The sequence below is a fragment of the Humulus lupulus genome, chromosome 6 (assembly GCF_963169125.1).
Source record: "Humulus lupulus chromosome 6, drHumLupu1.1, whole genome shotgun sequence".
NCBI classification, from domain to species: Eukaryota; Viridiplantae; Streptophyta; class Magnoliopsida; order Rosales; family Cannabaceae; genus Humulus; species Humulus lupulus.
Window position 1 is genome coordinate 222,097,695 of NC_084798.1, and position 24,569 is coordinate 222,122,263.

The 24,569-nt window shown below is 31.3% G+C and overlaps 5 protein-coding genes across 6 annotated transcripts; 2 read left to right on the forward strand and 3 right to left on the reverse strand.

The window, feature by feature from the left end:
• The first annotated feature begins 2,349 nt into the window (after nucleotides 1-2,349).
• On the forward strand, nucleotides 2,350-3,954 carry LOC133786165 (zeatin O-xylosyltransferase-like). Its single transcript, XM_062225375.1, has one exon. The coding sequence runs from the start codon at nucleotides 2,350-2,352 to the stop codon at nucleotides 3,952-3,954; it is 1,605 nt and encodes a 534-aa protein (XP_062081359.1).
• A 2,345-nt stretch (nucleotides 3,955-6,299) lies between these two features.
• LOC133783519 (phosphoprotein ECPP44-like) lies at nucleotides 6,300-7,568 on the forward strand. 2 transcript variants are annotated; one of them, XM_062223175.1, is made up of 3 exons: nucleotides 6,300-6,513; nucleotides 6,553-6,730; nucleotides 6,817-7,568. In XM_062223175.1, the coding sequence occupies exons 1-3, from the start codon at nucleotides 6,419-6,421 to the stop codon at nucleotides 7,297-7,299; spliced, it is 756 nt and encodes a 251-aa protein (XP_062079159.1). In that variant the 5' UTR covers nucleotides 6,300-6,418; the 3' UTR covers nucleotides 7,300-7,568. The 2 variants fall into 2 exon arrangements, with proteins under 2 accessions (XP_062079159.1, XP_062079158.1); XM_062223174.1 differs by having other exon boundaries at nucleotides 6,300-6,730.
• Nucleotides 7,569-7,669: 101 nt separating this feature from the next.
• On the reverse strand, nucleotides 7,670-9,119 carry LOC133783521 (oleosin Cor a 15). Its single transcript, XM_062223177.1, has one exon. The coding sequence runs from the start codon at nucleotides 8,241-8,243 to the stop codon at nucleotides 7,836-7,838; it is 408 nt and encodes a 135-aa protein (XP_062079161.1). The 5' UTR covers nucleotides 8,244-9,119; the 3' UTR covers nucleotides 7,670-7,835.
• Nucleotides 9,120-9,261: 142 nt separating this feature from the next.
• On the reverse strand, nucleotides 9,262-10,939 carry LOC133783520 (multiple organellar RNA editing factor 3, mitochondrial-like). Its single transcript, XM_062223176.1, has 4 exons — nucleotides 10,500-10,939; nucleotides 10,317-10,414; nucleotides 9,858-9,923; nucleotides 9,262-9,744 (listed from the first exon to the last, which is right to left on the reverse strand). Exons 1-4 carry the CDS (start codon nucleotides 10,862-10,864, stop codon nucleotides 9,593-9,595), a joined length of 681 nt encoding a protein of 226 aa, XP_062079160.1. The 5' UTR covers nucleotides 10,865-10,939; the 3' UTR covers nucleotides 9,262-9,592.
• Nucleotides 10,940-13,302: 2,363 nt separating this feature from the next.
• Nucleotides 13,303-18,442, reverse strand: LOC133783518 (L-ascorbate oxidase homolog). The gene is made up of 8 exons (XM_062223173.1): nucleotides 18,141-18,442; nucleotides 17,938-18,047; nucleotides 16,568-16,838; nucleotides 15,413-15,515; nucleotides 14,976-15,327; nucleotides 14,446-14,808; nucleotides 13,874-13,952; nucleotides 13,303-13,797 (listed from the first exon to the last, which is right to left on the reverse strand). Exons 1-8 carry the CDS (start codon nucleotides 18,297-18,299, stop codon nucleotides 13,585-13,587), a joined length of 1,650 nt encoding a protein of 549 aa, XP_062079157.1. The 5' UTR covers nucleotides 18,300-18,442; the 3' UTR covers nucleotides 13,303-13,584.
• Between the last annotated feature and the right edge of the window lie 6,127 nt (nucleotides 18,443-24,569).

Consider the following 24,569-nt stretch of genomic DNA (forward strand, 5'->3'; position numbering starts at 1 on the left):
GAACCTTGTAGAAATTATGTTACTTATGCAGCATTTTAGTTATCCACTGCAGGATCCTGGAAACCTTGGTAGGTTAGTCAGATCAGCCATGGCCTTTAGATGGGTATGGAATTAGTTCAAAAGTTACTCATCAATCTTACTTTGTATTTCTGTTTTGCTCTGAACCTTTTCTCAATCATCTCTGATATTTGGATTCAGTTTGTATGTACATATGTGTGTGTGCAAAGGGAAGAATCCCATATTACCTAAGTTTCTAAAATAAAGACCACTGTTAAAAGAGTTGCAAAAATATAGAGTAATATTGGACAATTTATATGTACATATGTGTATGTGCAAAGAGAGGAATCCCATATTACTTAAGTTTCTAAAAGGGTTTATACCTTTTTGGATCCTGTGTTTTTTTCCATTATCTATTTGGACCCATTATATACTAAAATCTTGCTTTTTTTTTTTTTTTTTTTAATATAATTTAAAGGCATGAAAGAGTGGCATTTAAAGCACTTTGATCTCATTATATACTAAAATCTTTTTTTATTTTTTTTTATTTTACATCAAACTTTTATATTGTACTACTAACTACTAATGAGAATCATTTTACCATATTTCAATGTCAAAAAATGGGTTAATTCTTGAGGTTTTAATTGATTTAATAAAATTTTTAAGTAAATTTGAATTCATGAACATTACTTTGTTTGTATAGAATGTTGGGTGTTTTTACAACTATTTTTTTAAAATTTGTTGTATTTTAATTATTGGTAAACTTGGGCTTAATTTCTAATCTATTCCTCTATTTTTAGGCGTGTTTATTTAGGCGAAAGTGAGGACCCAAGTGAAAGAAAATTTAGAAATAATAAAACAAAAGTAGTGTAACAAAAAATATTAAAGGCATAAAAAGTTGCTTGTTGTTAAGGGCTAGCAAATGGTATATGAGTATTTTAACACATTCTCGTCTAAATATTTAAATCAAACCGTCCAAACATTGAAGGAGCCAAGACTAAAACATAATAGGGTCAAAAATAAAAATTATTTAATAAAAGTTTATTAATATATAGAAAATATATAAATAAACAATTTTTTCTTTACTTTTAGAGGGGACCAATATGCATTTTTACATATATTTATATTATTATTTTTAAATATAATGTACAAAAATGTAGAAAAATATGATTGTCGCTATTTGGTACCTTAAGGTACCCAATACTTCATGAGGTGACACTTTATGGTCGATTAGCGATACTCCATAATATATTAAATTCAAATATGTGGAATCTAATATTAGATTGCACCAATAACGGTACGCTATCTCCTTGTGGTGTTGGACACCAGTAGTGTTCCTTAGCAATTCTCGAAAAAAAGGTTAGAATGGACCTAGACACTCATGGTTCTTCCTAACTCCGTTATTGCATTCAAACGCATAACAAAATGAATCTAAGGGCTCAAAATGAATGAAGGATTAAGGGCTTGAAAATGAAGTGGGGGATGGAAGAAGATATATGTTATATTTTTTTTGTCATATTTATATTTTAAATGGATTGTTAAGAAGTTGAAAATAAATATTTTTAGTTGTTGGAAGCTTTAAGTAATTAATTAAACAATCCCAATTGTCTATTTTCTCACATCATATAACATAAGAGATTCCAACGCACGTGGACAGCCTCTTATGTATGTAGTTGACTAAGTTATGGAGTTTTATTTAATAATGATTAATATATTTGTTGAAGATAGATTACTTGCAGAAGATTGAGAAAAATCTGGGACAGAGTTTTAATAAGTTGACATACAAATAAGGTGAGCACGTTTTATTGATTATTATTATTATTATATATATATATATATTTATATGCACACGGTCGTATTTTGAGTTTCAGATGCATCATGTTCGGATTTTACAGGTTAGTGTCCGTGTACCAATTGATATACATATTTGGTAATTTGTATTTTATCGAAATACAGAATTAGTACCTTATTTTTCAATAATACTAATTTAATACACTGTAATTTGAAATTATACATACTTAGTATTCTCGACTCAAACTTGATCAATATATATATAACTAAATTGACTTCAATTATATAATTGAGAACGGTTTGTTCATATTGACCAAATTTTGACTCATGTAATGTATGATTTCAAATTACAGACTACTAGACGACGAGAATGGTTGAAAATATAAGATAACAAATTTGTATTTCGATAATACAAAATACCAAATAAATACTTACCCTATAAATAAAAGATTTGTTCCTCATTTTGTACTCACTTGATTGAGATCATCAACAAGAATCATTCTCAGCTCTCTTTGCATTTCTCTCTCTATTGCTTTCCAACAAATAGATTCATCATCACCAATGACTACTCCTTACGATGAAAATGGAAGTTTTGAACCTCAATCTTTAAGGCCAGTTGTGGTAGCAGTGGTTCCATTCCCAGCTCAAAGCCATCTCAACCAGCTCCTACAACTCTCCCATGTCCTCTCTTCACATGACATCCCAGTCCACTACATAGGCTCCACTCTCCACAATTCCCAGGTCAAGTCTCGAGCCTCAATCCCTCTTAACCACCTAACCAAAATCCATTTCCATGACTTCCAAACTCCTCAATTTCCTTCTCCAAATTCAGTCTCCAAAACCAAATTTCCCCAACATGGACTTTCCACTCTGAAAGCCATCACCTCCCTCCGCCACCCAATATTCTCACTTCTCCGCTCGCTCTCTCACACCGCCACGCGACTCGTAGTTGTCTACGACACTTTCATGGCTTCCCTAGTACAAGATGTCATTTCTCTACCAAATGCAGAAGCTTACTGTTTCAATTCCGCTTCTGCATTTTCTTGCTTTGCCTTTGTATGCCAATTCTTGGGACACAAAGACAAAGTTCTCATAAGAAACCTTCCATCCGGGGCATCATGTTTCCCAACTCTTTTCAGAATTTTCATGACTTTGCAGGGTGTGATGTCAGATATCACCAAGTCAGGAAGTCTTTTCAACACTTACAGAGCTATCGAAGGCTCTTTCCTCGATGAGATCGAGTCGAACAAAGAGATTTTTGGGAGAAGGAAGATGTGGGCATTGGGGCCATTGTTACACCAAACTACAACAATCACTAACGAGCTCAAAGAAGAGGATGAGTTTTTGTTTCATTGGCTGGACAAACAAGAGCAAAACAGTGTGTTGTACATCTCTTTTGGAACCACAACTACTTTGTCTGATGTAGAGATCAGAGAGCTTGCTTTGGGTTTAGAACAGAGTGGAGTGAAGTTTGTTTGGGCATTCAGAGATGCAGACAAGGCAGATGTTTTTTGCAAGGAAGAATGGAAGAGACATGATCAACTTCCAAATGGATTTGAGGAAAGAATAAGAAGCCTGGGAGTGGGAATGGTCTTGAGGAATTGGGTGCCTCAAGTGAAGATTTTGGGACACTCCTCAACTGGTGGGTTCATGAGTCATTGTGGGTGGAACTCTTGCATGGAGAGCTTAACCATGGGAGTGCCTATGGCAGCTTGGCCAATGCACTCAGATCAGCCTATGAATGCTGTGTTAATCACTGAGGTACTCAAAGCAGGTGTGGCTGTAATGGAGTGGAAGCAAAGAGATGAGTTGGTGACATCATCGATGATCGCCATGGCTGCGAGGAAACTAATGGCTTCGAAAGAAGGGGAAGAGATCAGAGTGAGAGTTGAAGAGCTGAGTAAAGCAGTAGAAAGATCTCTCAATGAAGGAGGAGATAATTGTCTAGAGTGGGACTCTTTTGTTGCTCATATCAGTAGAGAGAGCACTTCAGCAAGGAATAGCAAGAAATATTATAACATTCGCTTGAAGTTGATTAGAACACTCGTGAATTTCTCTATGCCTTTGGTTTTTGGCATGAACTTTTTCATTGGTAAGAAAAAACAAGTGTTTGTTCTTTTCTTCTCCTTTGTCCTTTCTTTTCTTTTCTTGTTTTATTTCCAATAAAAGTCCAGTCCAATCCAAATTGAGTGAACCTGTCTTTTGTTGGTGGAGTTGTTTGTTTTCTTTTGGGGGAATAAGACTTATTTTGTTTTCAAGTGAAAGATCTCTTTGCAATTGTACTATGGACTTGATCAATTTATTAGTTGGAAGAAGATATAGTTAGACAATAAAGCAACATAGTAATGTTGAAAAGGAAAGTGCAAAAAATGATTGAAAACACAAAAAACGACCAAAACTCTGCAAGGATCATAATTCTGTAGGAATTTATTTATCTATCCTAATATATATATATATATATATATATGAAAATTCTTCTATATTAAGTCCTACCGGTAGGACTCTTAGTAGATCTCGACCCGTGAACAGTTTTCGGTACGACTTTTTTTTATGACCGTATATATTGTACTATTTAGAATATCCTGCAAATTTTCAGAAAATTCTGAATAGTTTACAGTACCGAAAACTAGGTTCAAACATGTTGTTTGAACAAAATAACTGTAATCTGTCTTTTGTTTTCTTTTTGGGGAATAAAATTTATTTTGTTTTCAAGTGAAACAAAATAAAGCAACAAATAAAGCAACACTGGCATTATTGTGCAATATATTCTTGCTTTTCAGGCCTTGTATTTGTATTATGCAATTACATTGTTGTGCTGGAATAAAACATTTAAGTAATGCTCTAATACCACTGTAAAATTATAACTGTGACAAGAATCATGAGGCTTCATCTAAAAACTAATTGGTGATTAGTGCAGTTACACATGTTTTTATTAATGGTTCAATATTCTTAATCTTATTCCATGTGGGGCATAATAGTCTAATATCCCCTCAAGATTGTGGTGATTTTTCGCTCACCAATCTTGAATTACCTGATCACAAGTGGCCTATTTTTTTTTTCAGCTCGCTTATTTTTTTTGGATCTCAAGTGTCTTTTTGCATTATGCGGATCTCTTGCGGCTTGACTCACTCTTTTGGATCGGTGTGGATCGAATGTCCGCTAGGGAATTGGCTCTTGATACCATGACAAGAATCATGAGGCTCCATCTAAAAATTAATTGGTGATTAGTGGAGTTACACATGTTCTTATTAATGGTTCAATATTCTTACTCTTATTCGATGTGGGACATAATAATCTAATAAACTGTAAACAGAAAATCCAATAAAAATGTCAAAAAGGAAAACACAAAAACAAGGTCAGGGGCAAAGCTCTACAAGGTCATAGTTCAAGGAAATACTATAATTTATCCTAATGTATAATTTATCAAATTATTCCAACATGTATGATCAAACTCTAGGTAATGAAATTTGTCATAGTAGAACAACTAACCAATGCTTGTACAAAAACTTCATACAAGTTTTAAACTACATTATTGCTGATCCAATCCAAGAAATATAAATACAATCACCCAAAGATTATTATTATGATAAGAGAATTGGAAAGGAGTCTAGCTATAACAGTTTGAAGTTCACACCAAAAAAAAGATGCCAATAGTCAAATATATAACAGCTTAAGTTGCGAAATAGCAACAATTTATCTTATTTCACATAAGTGCCCCTCGGCAATTGTCATTATTTATTGGGTTTATACTATTTTGGACCCTGTGTTTTTTTCTATTACCTGTTTGGACCCTGTGTTTTGATAAATTATTTTTTGGACCCTATGTTTTGTAAAATGGTTAAAATAGAACCCTAAACCTGATTTTGGTCAATGCTTTCTTAACAAAAATCACAAATAATTTACCAAACTAACAATTCAGAACAAAAATAAAATCATTCTGCTAAAAACTACGTTGTTACATTCAATTTTTTCTTCATCAAAATTGAATTTAGGGTTTTATTTTTACTATTTTATAAAACACAGGGTCCAAAAAGTAATTTATCAAAATACAGGATCCAAACAGGTAATTGAGAAAAACACAGGGTCCAAAAATGTATAAACCCTTATTTATTTGTAAGTCTAGCTGTATTTTGCTTAAAAGTTGAGTTTAGGGTTCAATTGCTTAAAAACTAACAATTCAGAACAAAAATAAAATTATTTTGCTTAAAAACTGTGTTGTTATATTCAATTTTTTCTTCATCAAAATTGAGTTTAGGGTTCTATTTTTACCATTTTATAAAACACAGGATCCAAAAAATAATTTATTAAAACACAAGTTCAAACAAATAATGGAGAAAAATACATAGTCCTTATTTATTTGTAAGTCGAGCTGTATTTTTTCGTCATGTTCTCTTATTTTTGTAAAGCACCATAACGTCGGTTACCGAATCAACTTGATAAGGTAATATTTTTTTCTTAGTCGCGTTGGGTCCGTGTGGCTAGTCCTATAAAAGCTCACTTCTCTTCTAAACAAAAACCATATCGTCAAACACTCCAAAACTACATTCAAAGCTTTCAACTTTTCAGTTCTCACTCTCATCTCATCACCCACTCTTATCATCAATCACCCAAGTTTTATCTATTCTTAACCATGGCCGAAGAGAACAAGAGCCACGATTACGAGGCTTCATCGGTGGAGACCAAAGATCGGGGACTCTTTGATTTTTTGAAGAAAGATGATCATCACGAGGAGAAGAAGCCTGATCATCATCATCATCATCATCGCGATGAAGCTCTAAGCTCAGAGTTTAGTGAGAAGGTTAAAGTGTCTGAACACGAACCGGTTAAGTATTCTGAGCACGAACCAGTTAACTATTTCAACGCCGAGGAAACTGTTAATGAAGAAGAGAAGATGAAGCCAAATCCAGAAAAGCTCCACCGTTCTCACAGTAGCTCTAGCTCTGTAAGTTTATATATATATATATATATACGTGTGAATGTTGTTTTGATATGCTTGGTTTTGATTGGATTTGATTTGTGTATGTATAGTCTAGCGATGAGGAAGAATGTGAAGGAGAAGAGAAGAAGGAAAAGAAGGGACTTAAGGAGACACTCAAGGAAAAATTCTCAGGAGAAGATAAGAAAGAGGAAGAGCAGCACCATCATGTGGACACATCTGTGCCGATTGAGCACGAAGCTCATGGCTACACAACAACAGAGACTGTGGTGAGCCCTGGGAACCCAGAAGAAAAGAAGGGTTTTCTTGAGAAGATCAAGGACAAGCTACCTGGTCAGCACAAGAAGGAAGATGTTGTGGTTGTGGCGACTTCACCGGCACCACCTCCGGGTGTGGTTCACCATGATCAGCCATACTCATCGCATGAGACCACCACTACTGCTACTCATCATGAAGGTGAGGCTAAGGAGAAGAAGGGTATTTTGGAGAAGATCAAGGAAAAGCTTCCTGGGTACCATCCCAAGACTGAGACTGAAGAAAAGGAAAAGGAGAAAGAGAAGGAAAGTGTTTGTTAATTGATTAAAAATCCTATCTTCATGATGGGTCTATTTTGCTTTATTTTTTTTTTTTTTCATTTTCATTTCTGTTTCAAGAAAAAAAAGAGAGGGTATTATAAGTGCTTTATTGTGTACTTATATATGTGTATGCATGTTTAAATTCATGGTGTATTGAAAATGTTCGACTAGACAAGTACCATTAACTGTACACCCAATAATTTCTTTTAGGTTGAGAACATTAATTTATATCCAGAATTAGTATCATATATATAACTTAGTTTTTTGTCTCTCTGTCTCAAAGGTCTTTAAATACAGGTTTAACAATTAAAAACTTGTGAAACATATTCCATGTCTGTTTATGTTGATCAGTTTGAGTTGCAACCAATAATCCATAAAAAATCTGAGATTTAAAAGTCATGAAACATTAACATCATAACACATATATACATATATACATATATGCTCTCTTTATTATTCTGTAAATTACTTATTAGGACTTAGCCATAACACAGAGAGATGCATGTAATTGCATGCACATACAGTCACGTAACATGTTAAAGATTCTCCAACCCTATCATCATCTGCTTACCATGTTCCCCCACCCTCTCCGCCGTATCCCGGCCACGAGTTCCCTTATAAATCCACCGGACAGTAGACAAGGCGCCGAGCCCTATGACAGCAGCCGCGCCAAAGCCGGCCATGGCTGCTACCAACACTGCACCAGCGCCTAACAGCAAAGGGCTGAATATCAACACAAGTAGAGGTGAGCTCACAAGGAAAATTGCCACTGATGCCATGAAACTGAACCCTGCCATTGCCAAAAGAGGCCCTCCAAACACTAAGCTGGCTAGAGAAGTTAACACCATTGTTGTGAGGGGTATTTGGTGCTGCTGTTTACCACTACTACTTCCATCGCCATAGAAGGCTGATGACAACTCTCGTGGTTGATAGTAATCCGCCATTGATGTGATAATGTTTGAAAAATAAAGTGGGTGACACTACAGTAGTCAAAGTGATCTTATAGATAATCAATGTCTATCTTTATGAGCCTTACGTGGTTTCTTTCTAAGTTTTCTACGTGTCAAGTGATGACAGCATTTTGGGATGAGTAAGTTTTTACTCAATCTTAGCCATAACACAAAAGCACAAACACAAGACAGAAGTTTATTTCAGTACAAAAAAAAAAACTTGTAAAATAAACTCTTTTCTTCTTCATCTTCTTCTTAGATTCTCAAAAGTTTTTTATACTTTTTTTTTCAATAGACTTGACCACATGATCATTTGAGCTATATCCCTATGGGGTGAACACTTGTGCTTTCTCATGATAATAATATAATAATATTGTGACCTTTGTCAGGCCAGAAACACACACTTTTGTGCTCTCTCAAATGGGTATCAATGGAGTTTTCCCCCTTTAAAATTTTTATATCATAAATTTTAGTTATCACCACACTCAGAATTCTTTACAACTTGCGTTCTTCACACTGTAATTCATGCTAAGTTGCTAACTGTAGAAGAGTTCTGCTAGCTGACCATGAAAGCAAAATATTCCATTATCTGTTAATAATAATAACCATCTATCTAATCCTAGCTCTATCACATAATACTAGATCATATCAAACCATTCAAATATGTCATTAGCTTCATGCCACATATAAAGATAAGAAAAACAAATAAAGTTAGTAAGTCTATTCTGAATGAACCAGTTAGGCAATATACTTCAAAGAAAATTTGTGTTCTTTTTCAAGCTCTATAATTAATGCAACTTGTCAGAAGTAGTAGAGCAATTAGCCAACGTTTAAAACTTCATACATGTTTCAAAGTAATAAACAGCCAATATATACACTAGAAAGACAGATTATAATGCATTCCCTCAAAAAGATGATAAGTTTGATTGGAAAGGAATCTTAAACAGTTTAAAGCTCATCCAAATCCAATCCTACAGTTGACACTTAAAAAGAGGTCAATAAGTCAAATAAATAAAAGAGGATAAGGCAAGTATTATTAAGTAACCTTAAATTAAAGGAAATCTCAGAAAAACACTAGCAAATGTAAACCATCTCAATGAACTTGTACACACACAGATGATAACATGTACAAGTTCACCTTACATAATTACAATAAGAGATTCTTAAACCATTATATAAAAATTAAGATCACAATTCAATATCCTAACCTCTGATTTTCCCATTAAAAAAAAGTTGTTGAAAATCTCAGACATTGTTTCTGAAACATCTCCTTGATTAAACACCGGGCCTCACCCTGAGAATCTGCTGATGCTGCACAGGCACCTTCAACACAACTCGTCAGTCTATCTTTCGTTTGGTCCTCTCCTTTCACTCTGCATTGGCTCTCTACGCCTATCAGTCCGTGCTCGAGGCCTGTTCCTAGATGGTTGTTGTTGTCTATCAGTGAACCTGAACTGTGGTCTAGGTATCACTTTCCCATCTATGAATAAATCTCCTGTATCCAGGGGAAGAAAAGAACAGGCAAAAGAATATCAGTGCTTGCAGAATAAAGTAGCTCCAAAAGTGATGAATATTCCCCCAAAAAAATCAATTCATTGACAAGCTCACCTCCATAATCTTTGTTGGGAACGTCAAGATATGAATCTGGCAAAACCCAAAGGACACCAGGTAGTTCTATCCAACCAAAATAAATAATCAGACAAACTTTAAAAAAAGTCTATATAGCAAAGCTTTAAATCCACATATACTTGAAAGACCAAGAACAATAAAGCTAAGATCATGAATAGATTCAGCTAAAAAGAAAAATAGGCTCATGAGCCTTTCTTTAAACCTTTAAAATATAGAGAAATTTACTCTAAAATTGCACTTAAATCACCAAGTAAACTTCATATTTTGGTGTGGCCATAAGTATAGATAGTGACAGAAACTAATTTTTATTGTCAAAAAATTTACTATTTACATAGCTGCAAATCTCTAAAATATACATCAAACCACATAACAACATACACTCAAAATTTTATCAAAACAATAACAAAGATCCAAGTTTTAAAGCAATATTAAATATACCTTTAACTTTGATGGAAAGCTCCTCTGAAATCAAAGCACCAAAACCAGTATAAGTAGTTGTGGAAACAGAGTATATCTTCTTCTTTGCCTCCTCTTCACTAAAATCCAAAAATCATAAAAGCCCATTAAAAAAAATCAAACTTTTCTCAAACCCCTCAAACAATCAACGAATTAGCTTAGTACCTCCCAAGAACAGTGGCAAGGGTTTTGACATATGAACTGACCATCTCATCCTCAGATGGTTTGGGGTCATTGGCGAACTCCATTACAATAAGCCAGTGCTCGTAATCGCAGCCATCGAGAAGAATAGTCTCCTTAGGTGGGCGGTTGCTCCAGTTCGGAGCTGGGTCGTTTAGAGGCGAGTAACCGGACCCAGAAGCCTTGAACCGGACAGGAGCATTTACTGAGCTAGGGACGAGTTGGGGTTGTTGATTGAGTAACGCCAAAGCTAGGCGATGGCGAGTTGAGAACGAGGTAGGAGAAGAAGGAGAGGAGAGAGACCGGTTGAGGATGGTCGATAAGCCACGTCTGGCAGCGGAGTACGCCATCGTTAGTTCTCAACTGAGCGGCTTCGACAGTGTGAGTCAGTTCTTTAATCTTAGCTCGTTGCTTTGGGCTTTTGATTTTCATTATTGATTTATACCACTTTTTTCTTTTTTCCTAATTTCGTTTTAAAATATACAACAAAAGTGACAAACTTATTCCAATTTACACACTCAAAAAAAAAATATTTATATTATAGTGTATATATTTTGTGTGTGAATTAAGAATCTCCATAACATCTCCCCAACAATAAAATTTCACTAACACTGTCTTGCCATGAAATTGAATCACCATAGGTCCATAGCAGCATTGACAATGAGAGAGGGCTATTTTTTGGGGTTTTTTCTTTCTCTTAAATACATTTTTTTTGTTTTTATTTTTTTATATTGTTTTTATTTTTTTCTTTCAAAAAAACATATTTTCAAAGTTTCATAATTACAAAAATACAATCTCATGAAAAATAACCTAAAAAGCAACTGGAAAATAACTTAAAAACATCTCAAAAACAACTCACATTATCAACCCAAAATATATGTTAGAAAAAAAAGTCAAAACTATAAAACTGTAAATTTTTTATTAAAATTGTAAAATTTTCTAGTATTGTAAAATTAAAAAAAATAATATTTGACTTTAAAAATGTAATATTTTAGTAAAATTAAGTTTTTTCTGTAATTTTTTTATTTAAAATTATAACATAATTACAATTTTTAATAAAAATGAAAACTTGAGGGGATACTAAGCTATTGGAGCCCATTAGACTCTCTCTATATGTGCATTCTTTGCATAAACCAAGAATTACTATTTAACAAATAAATAATGGGATAACTTGAGAAGTAACCAGTTTTAAGATTAAATAATCAAAATTAGCCATTAAATATATTTAGTTTAATATTACCTATTTTTATAATCACATTTTTTATGGTACTACTTGAAAAGTACAGTTTAGTTGTGAGTGTTTGAGCAGAAAAAATGGTATAACAGAAATAATAACTAAAACACTAGATATAAAAAGAAAAAATTTCAAAATATGACTACAGATGAGAGAGTGTGACTTAAAATGGATATCTTATGTAATGTATGACAATTTAGTGTATATTTGTATGCACTTATCATTTTGGTACATGCATTTTATATATACTAGATACAAAAGCAACGTTCAATATGCACGTTTGCTTAATTTTATTTATAGAATTTATTAATTATTTTTATTAAATTTATATTAATATCATATAAATTTCAAATAAATATTATATTTTAATTAAATAATTTATTTATTTTTGTTTAAGTTTATGTTTGTTCTAATTTTTAAATTTGGGAGTGATAATTATATATTATATGTTTAATGTAATATTAAATATTATATATGTATTTTAAATTTAAATTTTTTGCTAGTTTTAAAAAAAAAAATTAAATTGTTACTAATTGATAGTAGATTATATTATATATTTAATATGATATTATTATAAGTGAGTTTAAGTTTAATTAAATTTTATTTAAGTTATAAAATAATTTTATTATTTTTAAATAATTATCATTGTAAAATATCTCAAAAATATCATATTTTAATTTGTTTAATTATTTATTATTTTTAAATAATTATCATTGTAAAATATCAAAAAATATATCATATTTTAACTTTTTTAATTATTTATTATTTTTAAAAAATTATCATTGTAAAATATCTCAAAAATATCATATTTTAATTTTTAATTATTTATTTTATTTAAATTTAAGTATTTACAAACTACCGTTAAATATAAAAATATTCTGTTAAATATAAGAATATTCCGTTAAAGTTAACATTAAAAAATAAAAAATCGTTAAAACTAAGAATTTCTGTTATCTACACATTTATTATATAGAAGAGATATATATATATATATATATATCATTATTGTAAATTTATTGCATTATAAACCCTGCTTCTTATGTCTACTGCTTACTCCCTCAATCTATGTGATTTGCACCATTTTATGGTTTTAATCAAACTTCACTCATCACCACCAGATTCTCTCAGGTGTCGTTTTCTGCCAAGTTTCAATTTTTAATGGGTTTGTAACTATAGTTAGAATAATATTTCTTTGCAATCTCTCTTAGTTTATCCATAGTTGTGTCTTTGATTTTTGCTATGGTAGTTCTTTTGCTTCAACAGGGGAGGAAAAAGTTTTTTTAGACAGTCTTTAGAAACTTATATTTTGTCACTTTACTTGTAATATTTTGTTTTGAGTTTGTATCTTGTTGTGTTTATAATCTCATTCATTTGTGTATAATCTATTCTAACATAACTCATGATTAAATATTTGGGAGTGATATCATAGATCCCTTAACATGGTTTAGCGACAATAAAAATTGGACAAAAAGAAGTGGTTTGACTTCTCAACATTTAAAGAAAAATGCATAAAACACTAAAAGAGAAAATGATGAACACCTAAAATCTTATGTGTATCAAGAAATAAATAAATATATATATTGAATAAGAATTAATTGATACTCTATATATGAATTCTCTCATCAGATATGAAAAAAACTCAAACAAATGAAGAAAGACAATACAATTGGTTCTAGATTTTAGACTATATAGAAAAAGAATGTGCCCTCGAGCTGAGGACCTAATATTGAAAGTGTGATAAGTGGTAGTACATACACATAGAGCTGATCTACTCTTCATCAACGACTAAACCATAGATAGATGTCTTTCTCTTTCGAAATTGGGTGCCATTTTTGTTCAAAGGGGTCGAGTACGTCTTCCACTTGCTCTTCCACAAAGAAGTGCATTCTTTGGAATTGGGTACTCATCCCTTAAAGAAGTTGATGCTGTGTACACACGCAAGTACAGTTGTTGTCCCAAATATTGTCTAGCCCAGAACTCAGACCTCAAGTTCCACATACCTACATTGTCCAAAGCCACATGTATGGCAGTCCATGACTTGGGATATACCTGCACTCACCAATTAAGTTTGTCACACATTGAATACCAAATTTGATATTTTGTAATTGATATGAATGTTTTTTACCTGAGTGGTACAACGTGAAACTGCATCTCGGAGATTGTACTGATCTCTACTAGAAGGTGTCCACTGGCCTCCGTCCATTCTGACACCAAATATAAAAGGATAATCATGAGTAAAAGACTCGAATAAAGTAAATGAGCATGTCAATTGTAAATTAGTGTTGCGGAATTTACTTATTTGGTATCCTTTATTTTTGCAAAGTATCGTTTTGATTCCCTCTGTTTTCAATAATGCTTACATGGTATCCTATATTTTGAAAACATAGATATTTAGTATCCTAAATGATAAAACTTTGTCAATTTGACAAATCTGTCAGCAGTTATATATAATTTGTAACTTGTATGATTGATAATAATTTAATTAAAGTTGTAAAATTTTATTAATTAAATTTGAATTTAAGGTACCAAATATATACGATGTTAAAATGCATGGTACCAAATATGTATGATTTCAAAATACAGGGTACCAAATGAGCATTATTTGAAAATACAGGGTACCCAAATAATACTTTGCAAAAATACGTGGTAGCAAATGGTTACCTACACTTGGCCTTGGTATTGTTATTATGTACTTACCCAACGACAAAGAAAGAGTAGCCATCCAAATGCAAGCTCTGAACAATGTCTTCATCGTTTTGGAAAACAAATTCGACAAAAGTTCTATAATCAGCTCCAAGAACTGCTGTGTCAAGGTACAATCCACCGCCACTAGGACTATCGGCAATGCTTCCCACACGAAAGCCTCCAAGTTTGAAGAAGTCAGCGACCTTAAGAGGAGTATCGATTGGGATGAATGATACACTGTTGAATCCGTATCTTTGCTTGTCGTTTATTTGTCCCGCTGAACTTGCAAGTATGAAGGTTTTGATCAAGGGGATAAGACCATAGTGGTACGACCCTTGTGGGTTTGGTCTTGGCCCACTTGCTGTAAGATTAGTCCTGAGATGAATCAATATGATCCTTAATTATTATGTTTATAGTTTGGTTGATTAGCTATTATTATAAAATGAAGACTCAACTAACTAAACATGGATCACACACATGGTACTACTAGATGATAAGTAGGCCAACAATTATAATAATAAGGGAGAAATGAAATGAAGTACCTGATAGAGCGGGCCTGGTTCAAAGACCAATCAATTTGGATGGTGGGACCACCAGGAGGTGGGCCAGAGACTTGACCAGCAGAATTACTATAGTGAAGAACACCGGTTGTAATGAGGTAGTCAGGGCCAGTGGTGAAACGAGTGGAAACCACAATGTAGTAATCTTGTCCAGGCTGGTCTGCTGTCACCAGAACTGAGTAAGATTGGCCTACGTGTACATCCAGGGAGGAGTAGGTGGTCTGAAGTGTATGTGTTCCCTCCACTTCTACCAACTTCATTTTGTGATTTTGAATGCGAAAGTTTAGGGAATTTTGCAGCCCAACATTTGAAATTCTAAGCCTGTAAGTTTTTCCTGTAATGGGAATATTTGTTTGTCTAAACCATGTCCAGCAATAAGAGTGCTCTTATTATATTGCTTGTGAAGCTTAAGAGCTTACCTTGGTCAACAGTAAGAGAATAACCATTAGGTCCACGACCATTGATGAGAATTCCATCAGGAGAAGGAAGCTTCTTACCCCCATCAAGATGGGCTTTCAAATCCTACACACACACACAAATTATAATCATCACTTACATTACCATCTAGTATAATCAAGTTAAAGAAGACAATTAAGCAAGTACACAACAATGCCGTGAAATTGAATTGCGTGTCTTAGGACATCTCCAACTTATAACATCATATATATTGTTGCACCAATACTAAAACTAAAAAATTTTAGCGCCATATTTTTTTTCCATTCCAACCACAACACCAAAATTACACAAAAAAATATATTATTTATTATTTTTTTAATAAAATAATATATATAAGATATAAATATATTTATTTTTTAAAAAAAAGATATGATATATACATATTAAAATAAGAAGAAAAAAAAAGTTCTTTTGTCGTGTGAATAGTGCACAACATATATACCATGATACTGTTCACGAACGGCTAAATGAGATATAATATGAAGTTATATGCATTGGTACTGTTTACAAACGGATAAATGGGATATAATATGGAGTTAAGTTAGAGGGGATTTCAGTATATATATATATATATATATATATGCTGTTTTGGGGTTGGAGTTGGCCTTATATATCAGCTCCCCTTGCAACTTGAGAGCAGAGCATGGTCAACTCATGAGAGAGACATTCTTTAAACGACTTGGACATGATTAAAACGACAACTTTTGAAAGAGTTATATTTTAAGCATACCAAACGGTCAATGTATTAAAATTGTATTCCATCCAATACAATGAATATAATCCCAACACTTAAATAATTTTAGAGATTTATTACCTTCTAGTAAGTATGTATACACTGAAGACAACACAAGTGACCCATTCAACCATTAAATTAAATGAAGAGGGGCACACAAAATTTTCATTAAAATATTGAACAATATTTATTTATTTAAAATAAGATGCATTATTTAAAAAAGAAGTGTCACACTTTCATTGTGTGTAATGTGTTGGGTATGAAATAAATAAGCATGACCACCCACTTGGTGGTATTTAATTTCAAGCTATCAATGTACCTATAAAAGTAGATCACATGCACATAGAACGACTAATAAACAATTTGTATAAGGAAATGTGCATACCGTGTGGTTGGACTTGTACCAATCCCCAATAAGAACAGTGTAATCACCAGCAGGGTCTGGAAAAGGAACAGGGATTCTTGGTCTGCTAAGGATTCTAATACCTCCAAATCCACCAGCAGCTTTGTGGAATGCAAGAGAAGGAAAATAGTAAAAGCTCCCAATCTGATCCTTCACTTGGAGAATGTATGTGAAATTCTTGCCAGGGGGTATTGGGCATGTGGTCCCCCATACACCATCTTCAAAAGAATTTCTCCTGTTTTGAATTCCATTCCTATAACCACACACAAAACGACATCACTCCTCTACCTGCCAAAATTTAAACCCCATCATCTAAAAGAAGCCATTCTTAATTATGCATTGTTGTTTGAGCTCCCAAACTTTGAGGCAGCTAATAATGAATCAATAAAATTGGACTTAATTGATGGCAACCAAATTTGCATGTGCAGAGAAAACCCCACAGTGCAAGTGTCTCATCTCATTTTTGGAAGCTACCGCAAGTAGCTACGCATTATTAATTCAACTGGGAAGTCGGTGGCCAAAGTTATTAATTAAAAATATAAAGGGAAAAACCACTTATTTTTTCTACTTTTGATTCTGTGGTATCAGATTACCAGGAATCGAAGAATTTATAGAAATTCGAAAAAATACAAAAGCCAATGCCTTTATACTTCTCCTACTCATAATTCTGCTACTGTTCCCTTTTGTAGTCCACTTATAAAATAAAAATGTCACCATTAGACTTGAACCAGCTGTCGTTTCTCTATTATTAGAATAATCATGTTTTAACTAATGACAGCTAAATGAAAATGAATCTCAAGTGTCAATGTTCTAATATTTTGTTTAATAATTCATCTACTACTAATAATACCTACATTAAATTAATCCTACTTACACTTAAGTTGGTTTAGTCAATACTAACAGAGTATAGTCTAGATTTGGACTTTTGCCACTGATACTATAAACACCTAAAAAGCATGGTTTTTTGTGGGACCCTAATTGCAAACCAGGCTTGTTTTTCTATAACTGAATTGATAATGAACCAACAAGACAGGAGTTTTTCTCGGCAGAAAATCATTTCATTTTGCCATGATTGTGGGGAATTTAATATCATAAAGTGAAAAGGGAGTATCAGTTTACTGAAATCTGAAATTTCCAGATCTAAAAATATAGTCATGATCAACCAGAATTTTCATAAAGCAAAATCACATGATTCACATGAATTATACCAAACAGTTCTCGTAATCACATTGTGAAATAAAGGAATCAGCTTAAATGCTTCTAAACTAAAATTAACTAAAATCAAAATTAATTGATAGTTAATTAGTGCAGAGAGAGAGAGAGAGAGAGGGAGAGAGAATGATTTAGTTTACCAAGAAAGGAGAAAAGGCTCGTCCAAGCTATTGTAAACATTGATAATGAGATTGTCATTAGTAACCGAATGAATATCTGGTCCTGGAAATTGTCCGTTGATAAGGATTCCCTAGAAACAAACAGACCAGAACGGTTTCACCACACAGTCAGATCAGATCAAAATCAAAAGATCAAAAAAAAAAAAATGCAGCAAGATAAGTACCTGTTGGCGAACACCGAGCGGGTAAATGTCACCATAAGTGACATTCCAGTCAAAGAACCTGTAAGGATCTTCAGCCCTAACAATGGCGAAGAGAGAAGCAGCGGCGAAATATAGCAGAGAACAGAGTTTGACTCTCGCTAAACTTATGATCAGCGCCATGGAAACTGAATCGAATTGTTCAGTTTGCTTGTTCTTCTAAAATTGGACAATGGTAAGAAATGCGTGAAGAAGAAGAAGAAGAAGAAAGGGAAACCAGGTATTTATACAAGTGCTGTGCAGGAGAGAAGAGAAGAGGAGAGAAGAGAAGAGAAGAGAAGAAGACAAAGAAAGAGAGGGAAATATAATTTTTTGTAAATAAAAACAAAATTAAAGAAAAATAAAAAATAAAAAATAATAAAAAAGAGAGAAAATTGTGGTGTCGGTGGTCGAGTACTCATTCTTTGTTAACAGTATATATTTTTTTAATTTCTTTTTAAAGAAGAATTTAATTTATTAATTTATCTATTTTAAAATTAATATACAATTTAAAAAAAGGTGAAAAAAAATGAATTTTTCTTTTTTTTAAAAATTAGTTGTTGATTGGTAGTACATAATATATAAAAAAAATATAACATTTGGTACTTTGGTTTAGAAAAGAAAATTTAATATTTTAGTAGTAAATTTGATAATAAAATATTTGTGTATTTAAATAGATTATGTAAAGGGGTTTTTTTTTTTAAATGATATTATTAGCTTTCCTTTTCTACTTCTTTGCCTCTTTTTCACTAAAAACCATTAAAAAATTTAAACTTTTCTCAAACCCAAGTATAACCTTCAAAAGTTGTGTTTTACTCTATTTTGATTGGTAGATGTATAACTCATTTTCTTTTGGGTTCATTGTATTAAAAACAAAGACAAAACCCACCTATATAAAGTAATGATACACACACTTTTAAATTACCTATACTTTTTCATATTTTTTCTCAGTCACTTTTTCTAATAATTCCTCACATGAATGAAAATACTTTGGAATATATCTTCTAAAAATTGACCTTCCTTAAGGACAATTCAATTCACATGGCTTCAACAACTATATGCCATTGCCAATACTACAAAGAACATGTACTTGTCTATTCACTTATCATTTTGGTGCACATTTTATATATATATAATATTTGGATAACTATTTCATACCGCAATATATATATATATATAATACTTCTCAATGGATAGTACCATATTATAATGATATGACAACATAGTGACTTGGTAAAGCAAGTCACCAATAGGTAAATATTTTTTTTTCTACAATAGTTTCGAATTTAGTTTTTTTTTTTGTCATAATTAATGTTGTTTCCAACCAATGGGAGACACTATGTGTATTTAAAAATTGACATGTATTTGAAAATTAAAAAGTTTACAATATTATATTTTCATAATAAATACACGTTTTTCATCAGGTAACCCTTCCAAAAATTTGAAAAAATCAAAATTTATTTTTAGAAATATCAATTAACAACTATAAATATAGATCATTGATCTTAATCCAATAGTTAATATTAAAGTAACCATCTATGAGTAGTAACTATTAAAAGTGCACCCATATATATATATATAATTTATTACAAGTTTACAACACAATTAATTAAATACAGTATAGCATGTACTACTATTGACCTAAATGTGAAGTCATAGTTTAAGAATATATGAGATTTGAAAGTGAATGTATATGATCCCGTTACACCCAAATTTTGAGAATAAATAAATTTTATCGAAATGTAGGTTCGTAAAGAGTATGCTGAGGATTAACAAATATTAACATTATACTTGTACAAATTGTCACGAGATTCCCTAGCTACGTTATTAGCGCTCGAGCATGAGTTTCAAGTTCGAAAGCGTCAGTTTCCTCCAAGAGATGAGTTTGAACGACTAAACAAGCAAGGAGGTGGCGATAATTGGAAAAATGGGTGGCCATGGCCGAACGTGTGATGAAGGTGATGACCAAATGGATGGTCACGTGCATGTATTCAAATGGTTACTAATGGTTACTGATTCGTAACCATGGGACCAAAAATGGTAGTTGGTCCCAAAACTTTAGAATTTTGTCACAAGGCTCGGGATTAGTACCACAAAGTCTAAGACCTGATTTTTGAGGGTCGGGGTTAGAAAATTTATCTAAGCAATATCCAGGTTTAATAACTTATGAGCAAGGCTCGAAAATTATTACTTAAGCTTCAAGAAAATTCTAAGCTCGGGAATTAGTTCTAAAGTTTGGATTTGATGGCTTAGAACCTACGAAATATTTTCAAGGATTTAGAAAATATTTTAGGATGTACAATATTACCCCTTTTAAGTCTTAAGAACAAGAAGTGGGCTCGGGGCTCGTGATTTGGACTCGGGTATCGAAAAATGGGATTTTAAGAAATAATTAGAGTTTTGACTTGAAATTTCGGGCGTAGTCTAGTATAAAATTATTATTGGAAATAATAATTTTCTAAGTTGAGTTCGAAATTTTGAGAAGGGTATTATGGTTATTTTACCCCAAGGGCTCGGGTTTGGGCCAGGGTCCGAAATTCCAGTTTTTGATTTTAAATTCCCTTAAATATATTTAAAATGTTAGTAAACCATAAACTAAGGAATATTGTCCCAATATGATTATAGGGTCTAAACGCGATTAGAATTACTCACAAGGACATAATTCACGAAAGCTAAGCATGAATGTGTACAATTTAATGACACATCTTACACAAAGAATATTATGTTCTTGCAAAATGAAGAACAAAGTGTAAATATGCGCTAACAATAAAAAATACATGGTATTTAAGATGAAAGAATATATTTGAAAAAGAAAAATCCATAAACTTTGTTGCACAAATGGGAAATCAACATACAAAATAAACACTATCTAGTTACATATTGTTTCATCATCACCTTAATAATCTTAAAAAGATTAGAAACTCATAGCTAGAATAGAAAATACAAACATGACATAAGAAAATTTGGAGGAAAACCCCCAAATTGTTCATCTAAAAATACATAGAAAATTAACAACAAAGAAGAAGAAGAAGAAAATAGAGAGGTCTTGAAAGTGTAGAATGTGTAGTGTAATCCCTCCCAAAATTATGCACTAAACTCCCTTATTTATAGCCAAAAAAAGTAGGCTATTTAGGTTTTTTACCCCCCGAACTATTACACATGCATTATCGTGCCCCTCGAATTTTTCAGGCCGTTAAAAAATCCTCCCGATCTATTCACAGTCATGTAAATTAGGACTTCCGTCCAATTCCGTTCATTTTTTGTAACGGGAGGATGATGTGGCATTTTTTTTACATATTTGGGATGACACGTGGGACTTATAACCCGTTGACATGGAAATTTAATTTTAACCCAAATAAGAATAATTTGTTATAAACCGAAATATGTAAAAAACGGGTTATAAAAAAATTGTACTTTTGAAAATCTAAGGTAGTATTTTTTAAAAAATAAAATAATCAGAGATGGGAAAAAAGTAAAAAAAAATGATATTTATGAACAAACCTATTATAAAAAGTCATTATATGAAAATTCAACCCATGCAAAATATAAATTGATCATAGTAATATATATTATTTTAATGACTTACTTGATAAAATATTTTTTTAATAGAAATTAAAATGAGATTATAAAATTAAAGCCCATTTTTTCACCAATTTTTTTGAAAGCAACTAAGATGCATAACAGTAAATGAATATACATATAAACTTCACAAAGGAAATTATCATGAAATTAATATTAATAAGACAATACAATAATAAGCTATGAATAAAAATCTCAAAACATGTAAAATGATAATCAAATGTGAAATAATTGTATATATATAAGTTATATAAACTTAATTAAAGAGCATATATTTTTTAACATGATAAATGTAATTAATTAGATTTGATGTAATTACATACGTTATTTGCTAAATATAATAAAAATATGTAAAACTATAATTTTTTTATAATGAATTTTAATATTAAATTTGATAATTTTTGTTATAGTATGAAAATTGTGTTTCAATTTCTATTTATAAATATTATTAACAAATATAATTAAATAATAAATTATTAGAAATAGAAAACATGATATTTTTTATTTATAACTTGCAAGTGCTCAATTAATTCTTCATCATTGATAATTTCTTAACATTATTTCTAATGAGTAAGATATTATCTACATAAAAAAACAGGAATATCATTATCATTTGATTTGTCTTTAGTTGGTAAACACAAAATTCGTCAATATTTTGTTAAAAGTCATAGATTTTAATTATCTCATCAAATCTAAGATTTTAAGAACGAAAAACTTACTTAAATCCAAAAATATACCTATTCAACTTTCAAATTTTTCATTCTTATCCCGGTACTTTAAAGCATTACGACAAATCCATATAAATGACTTCTGACATATCCGTGTAAAAGACTTCTTTCTAGCTAAAATATCTATTAGACCACATCAAGTACTAGTCGATGATGGTTAGTATCTTCTAATACATATGGACCAAACACAGACTTTTCAACTGTGGAAATGTTTCCTCGATTCTTCTATATTTTCTTTTTCTTTTTTCCCTAAATTAATTTCGTGTGTCTTTCAATATTATATATATTCTCACTAAAACACACATATACCTTCCAAATTTCTCATTGATGAAAAAATAATTAACACTTTCCATATCGATCTCTCTGGGAAATATAAAAAACGCTCGATCTCTTTTGGTAAGTAACACAACATCTCATAAACTCATACCATATCTTGCTGTTTCTTGGAAATAATTTTATCCCTCTATATTTATTTTTTATGTTTTTTAATTTCTTATTATCTACTTTCTTTTCAATATATAGTTTATTTAATACTTATGAGAAAGTAGAGTATTTATTTTAAATTTCTATACAGAATCATTCAGTTCATTTCTAGGTATAATTTATTATTTTGAGCTACAAGGCAAAGTAAGTTGTACATATAAAAGAATTCATAATTTTTAGTGTTATTCCCATAAATTTTCAAAAGGTTTGAGATTAATTTTAGGTGTCGAAATTAGAATTTAAATAGTTTATTGCACGAACACACACATGCTTTTTCTTTTGTGTTTGAAACAATTCCATTATTATGTAGGGTAATTATATAATACATCCCCCAAAAGGGGCATACCATTGCGTTTTTCTTGTTTTCAGCATGTGAAATTTTTGTATGAAATAGATTTGTTTGATCCTTGGTTTCTACAAAAAATCTTAGTTTTAGTCATAATAAATTTTGCGACTAAAATAAAAAAATTTGTGACTAAAGAAAAATCATCTTACCTATATCATTACTAAAAAGTCAGTGGTTAAAATTATTTGTCAAAAAAATAATAGGTTGTGACTAATAAAACTATATTAGTGACAATTTGTGCTTAAGTATGACTTTTTAGTCATAAGTAATATTTTGTTGTTACTAAAAGTGGCATTTAGTCACACAAAATATATGTTGTGACTAAAAAGTTATCATGGTGAATTATTCAAAATTTATAAAAAAAATTTGAAAAAAAATCGCACATAGTTATGTTATGTTGGTAATGACTTATAATCAGATTTTAACTTTTATAAAGAGCGTTAAAAATTAAACTTTTAATTAATTGAGATTAAATTTTAATAAGGATTTTTAACAAATGTCACAAAAAATATAGGACTTTTAATTATGTGAGATTAAATTTTAATAAGAATTTTCAACTAATTTTATATTAAACTGATGGATATTATTGTTAAATTTAAATTGATATTATTTTTCTTTTAAAAATAAATTGATATTATTATTACTTTTCTTGGAGAAAGAATTCAGCATTAATTGAATAGAGAGGATTGAAAACAACGTTAGTTTATTTTAACGTTGTCAAATAATTTTATTAATAATTAATTAAATTAGACGACGTGTCTAAAATTAATTGGTCGGACAAGGTAGGGACAGAATAATGGGGACAACACATTTTTTTTCAGGTCTTCTGATGCATGAATGTTTGGTTCAGTAAAGACTTTTCAGCTGTGGATGTTTCCTCGAGTTTTCTATATTGGTTCATATATATCAGTAAAGATTTTTCAGTTGTGGATTTTTCCTCGAGTTTTCTATATATGCTTATTTCTTTTTTATTTTATTTTATTTTTTTCTGCTGAAAAGAACATGCACATACTGATAGGATGTCTTCTTCTTTTTCTTTTCTTTTTTTTTTAAAAAAAGAAAAAAAAGAAAAATTGAATTTCACATATCTTTGGAATATTATATATTCTCACTAGTGTCACATAAATTCCTTATTCACACAAACAAAATTTCCAACTTGCTCATCTCTCTCTCTCTCTGTGGTACGTATCACAAAATATCCTCTTTTATTAATTCATTGTTTTCTTTTTCTTGTTATCTACCGTACGTCTTCTCAATATATATATATAGTTTATTTAA

Excerpts from the sequence above, each read along its gene's own strand:
- LOC133786165 (XM_062225375.1), top strand. The coding sequence starts at position 2,350 with ATGACTACTCCTTACGATGAAAATGGAAGTTTTGAACCTCAATCTTTA.
- LOC133783519 (XM_062223174.1), top strand. The coding sequence starts at position 6,419 with ATGGCCGAAGAGAACAAGAGCCACGATTACGAGGCTTCATCGGTGGAG. Across the intron at positions 6,731-6,816 it reads CTCACAGTAGCTCTAGCTCT|TCTAGCGATGAGGAAGAATG; the intron begins GTAAGTTTATAT and ends GTGTATGTATAG.
- LOC133783521 (XM_062223177.1), bottom strand. The coding sequence starts at position 8,243 with ATGGCGGATTACTATCAACCACGAGAGTTGTCATCAGCCTTCTATGGC.
- LOC133783520 (XM_062223176.1), bottom strand. The coding sequence starts at position 10,864 with ATGGCGTACTCCGCTGCCAGACGTGGCTTATCGACCATCCTCAACCGG. Across the intron at positions 10,415-10,499 it reads CTTGCCACTGTTCTTGGGAG|TGAAGAGGAGGCAAAGAAGA; the intron begins GTACTAAGCTAA and ends TTTGGATTTTAG. Across the intron at positions 9,745-9,857 it reads TCCCAACAAAGATTATGGAG|GAGATTTATTCATAGATGGG; the intron begins GTGAGCTTGTCA and ends CCCTGGATACAG.
- LOC133783518 (XM_062223173.1), bottom strand. The coding sequence starts at position 18,299 with ATGGCGCTGATCATAAGTTTAGCGAGAGTCAAACTCTGTTCTCTGCTA. Across the intron at positions 15,516-16,567 it reads GGTACAAGTCCAACCACACG|GATTTGAAAGCCCATCTTGA; the intron begins GTATGCACATTT and ends GTGTGTGTGTAG. Across the intron at positions 15,328-15,412 it reads TTCTCTTACTGTTGACCAAG|GAAAAACTTACAGGCTTAGA; the intron begins GTAAGCTCTTAA and ends TTCCCATTACAG.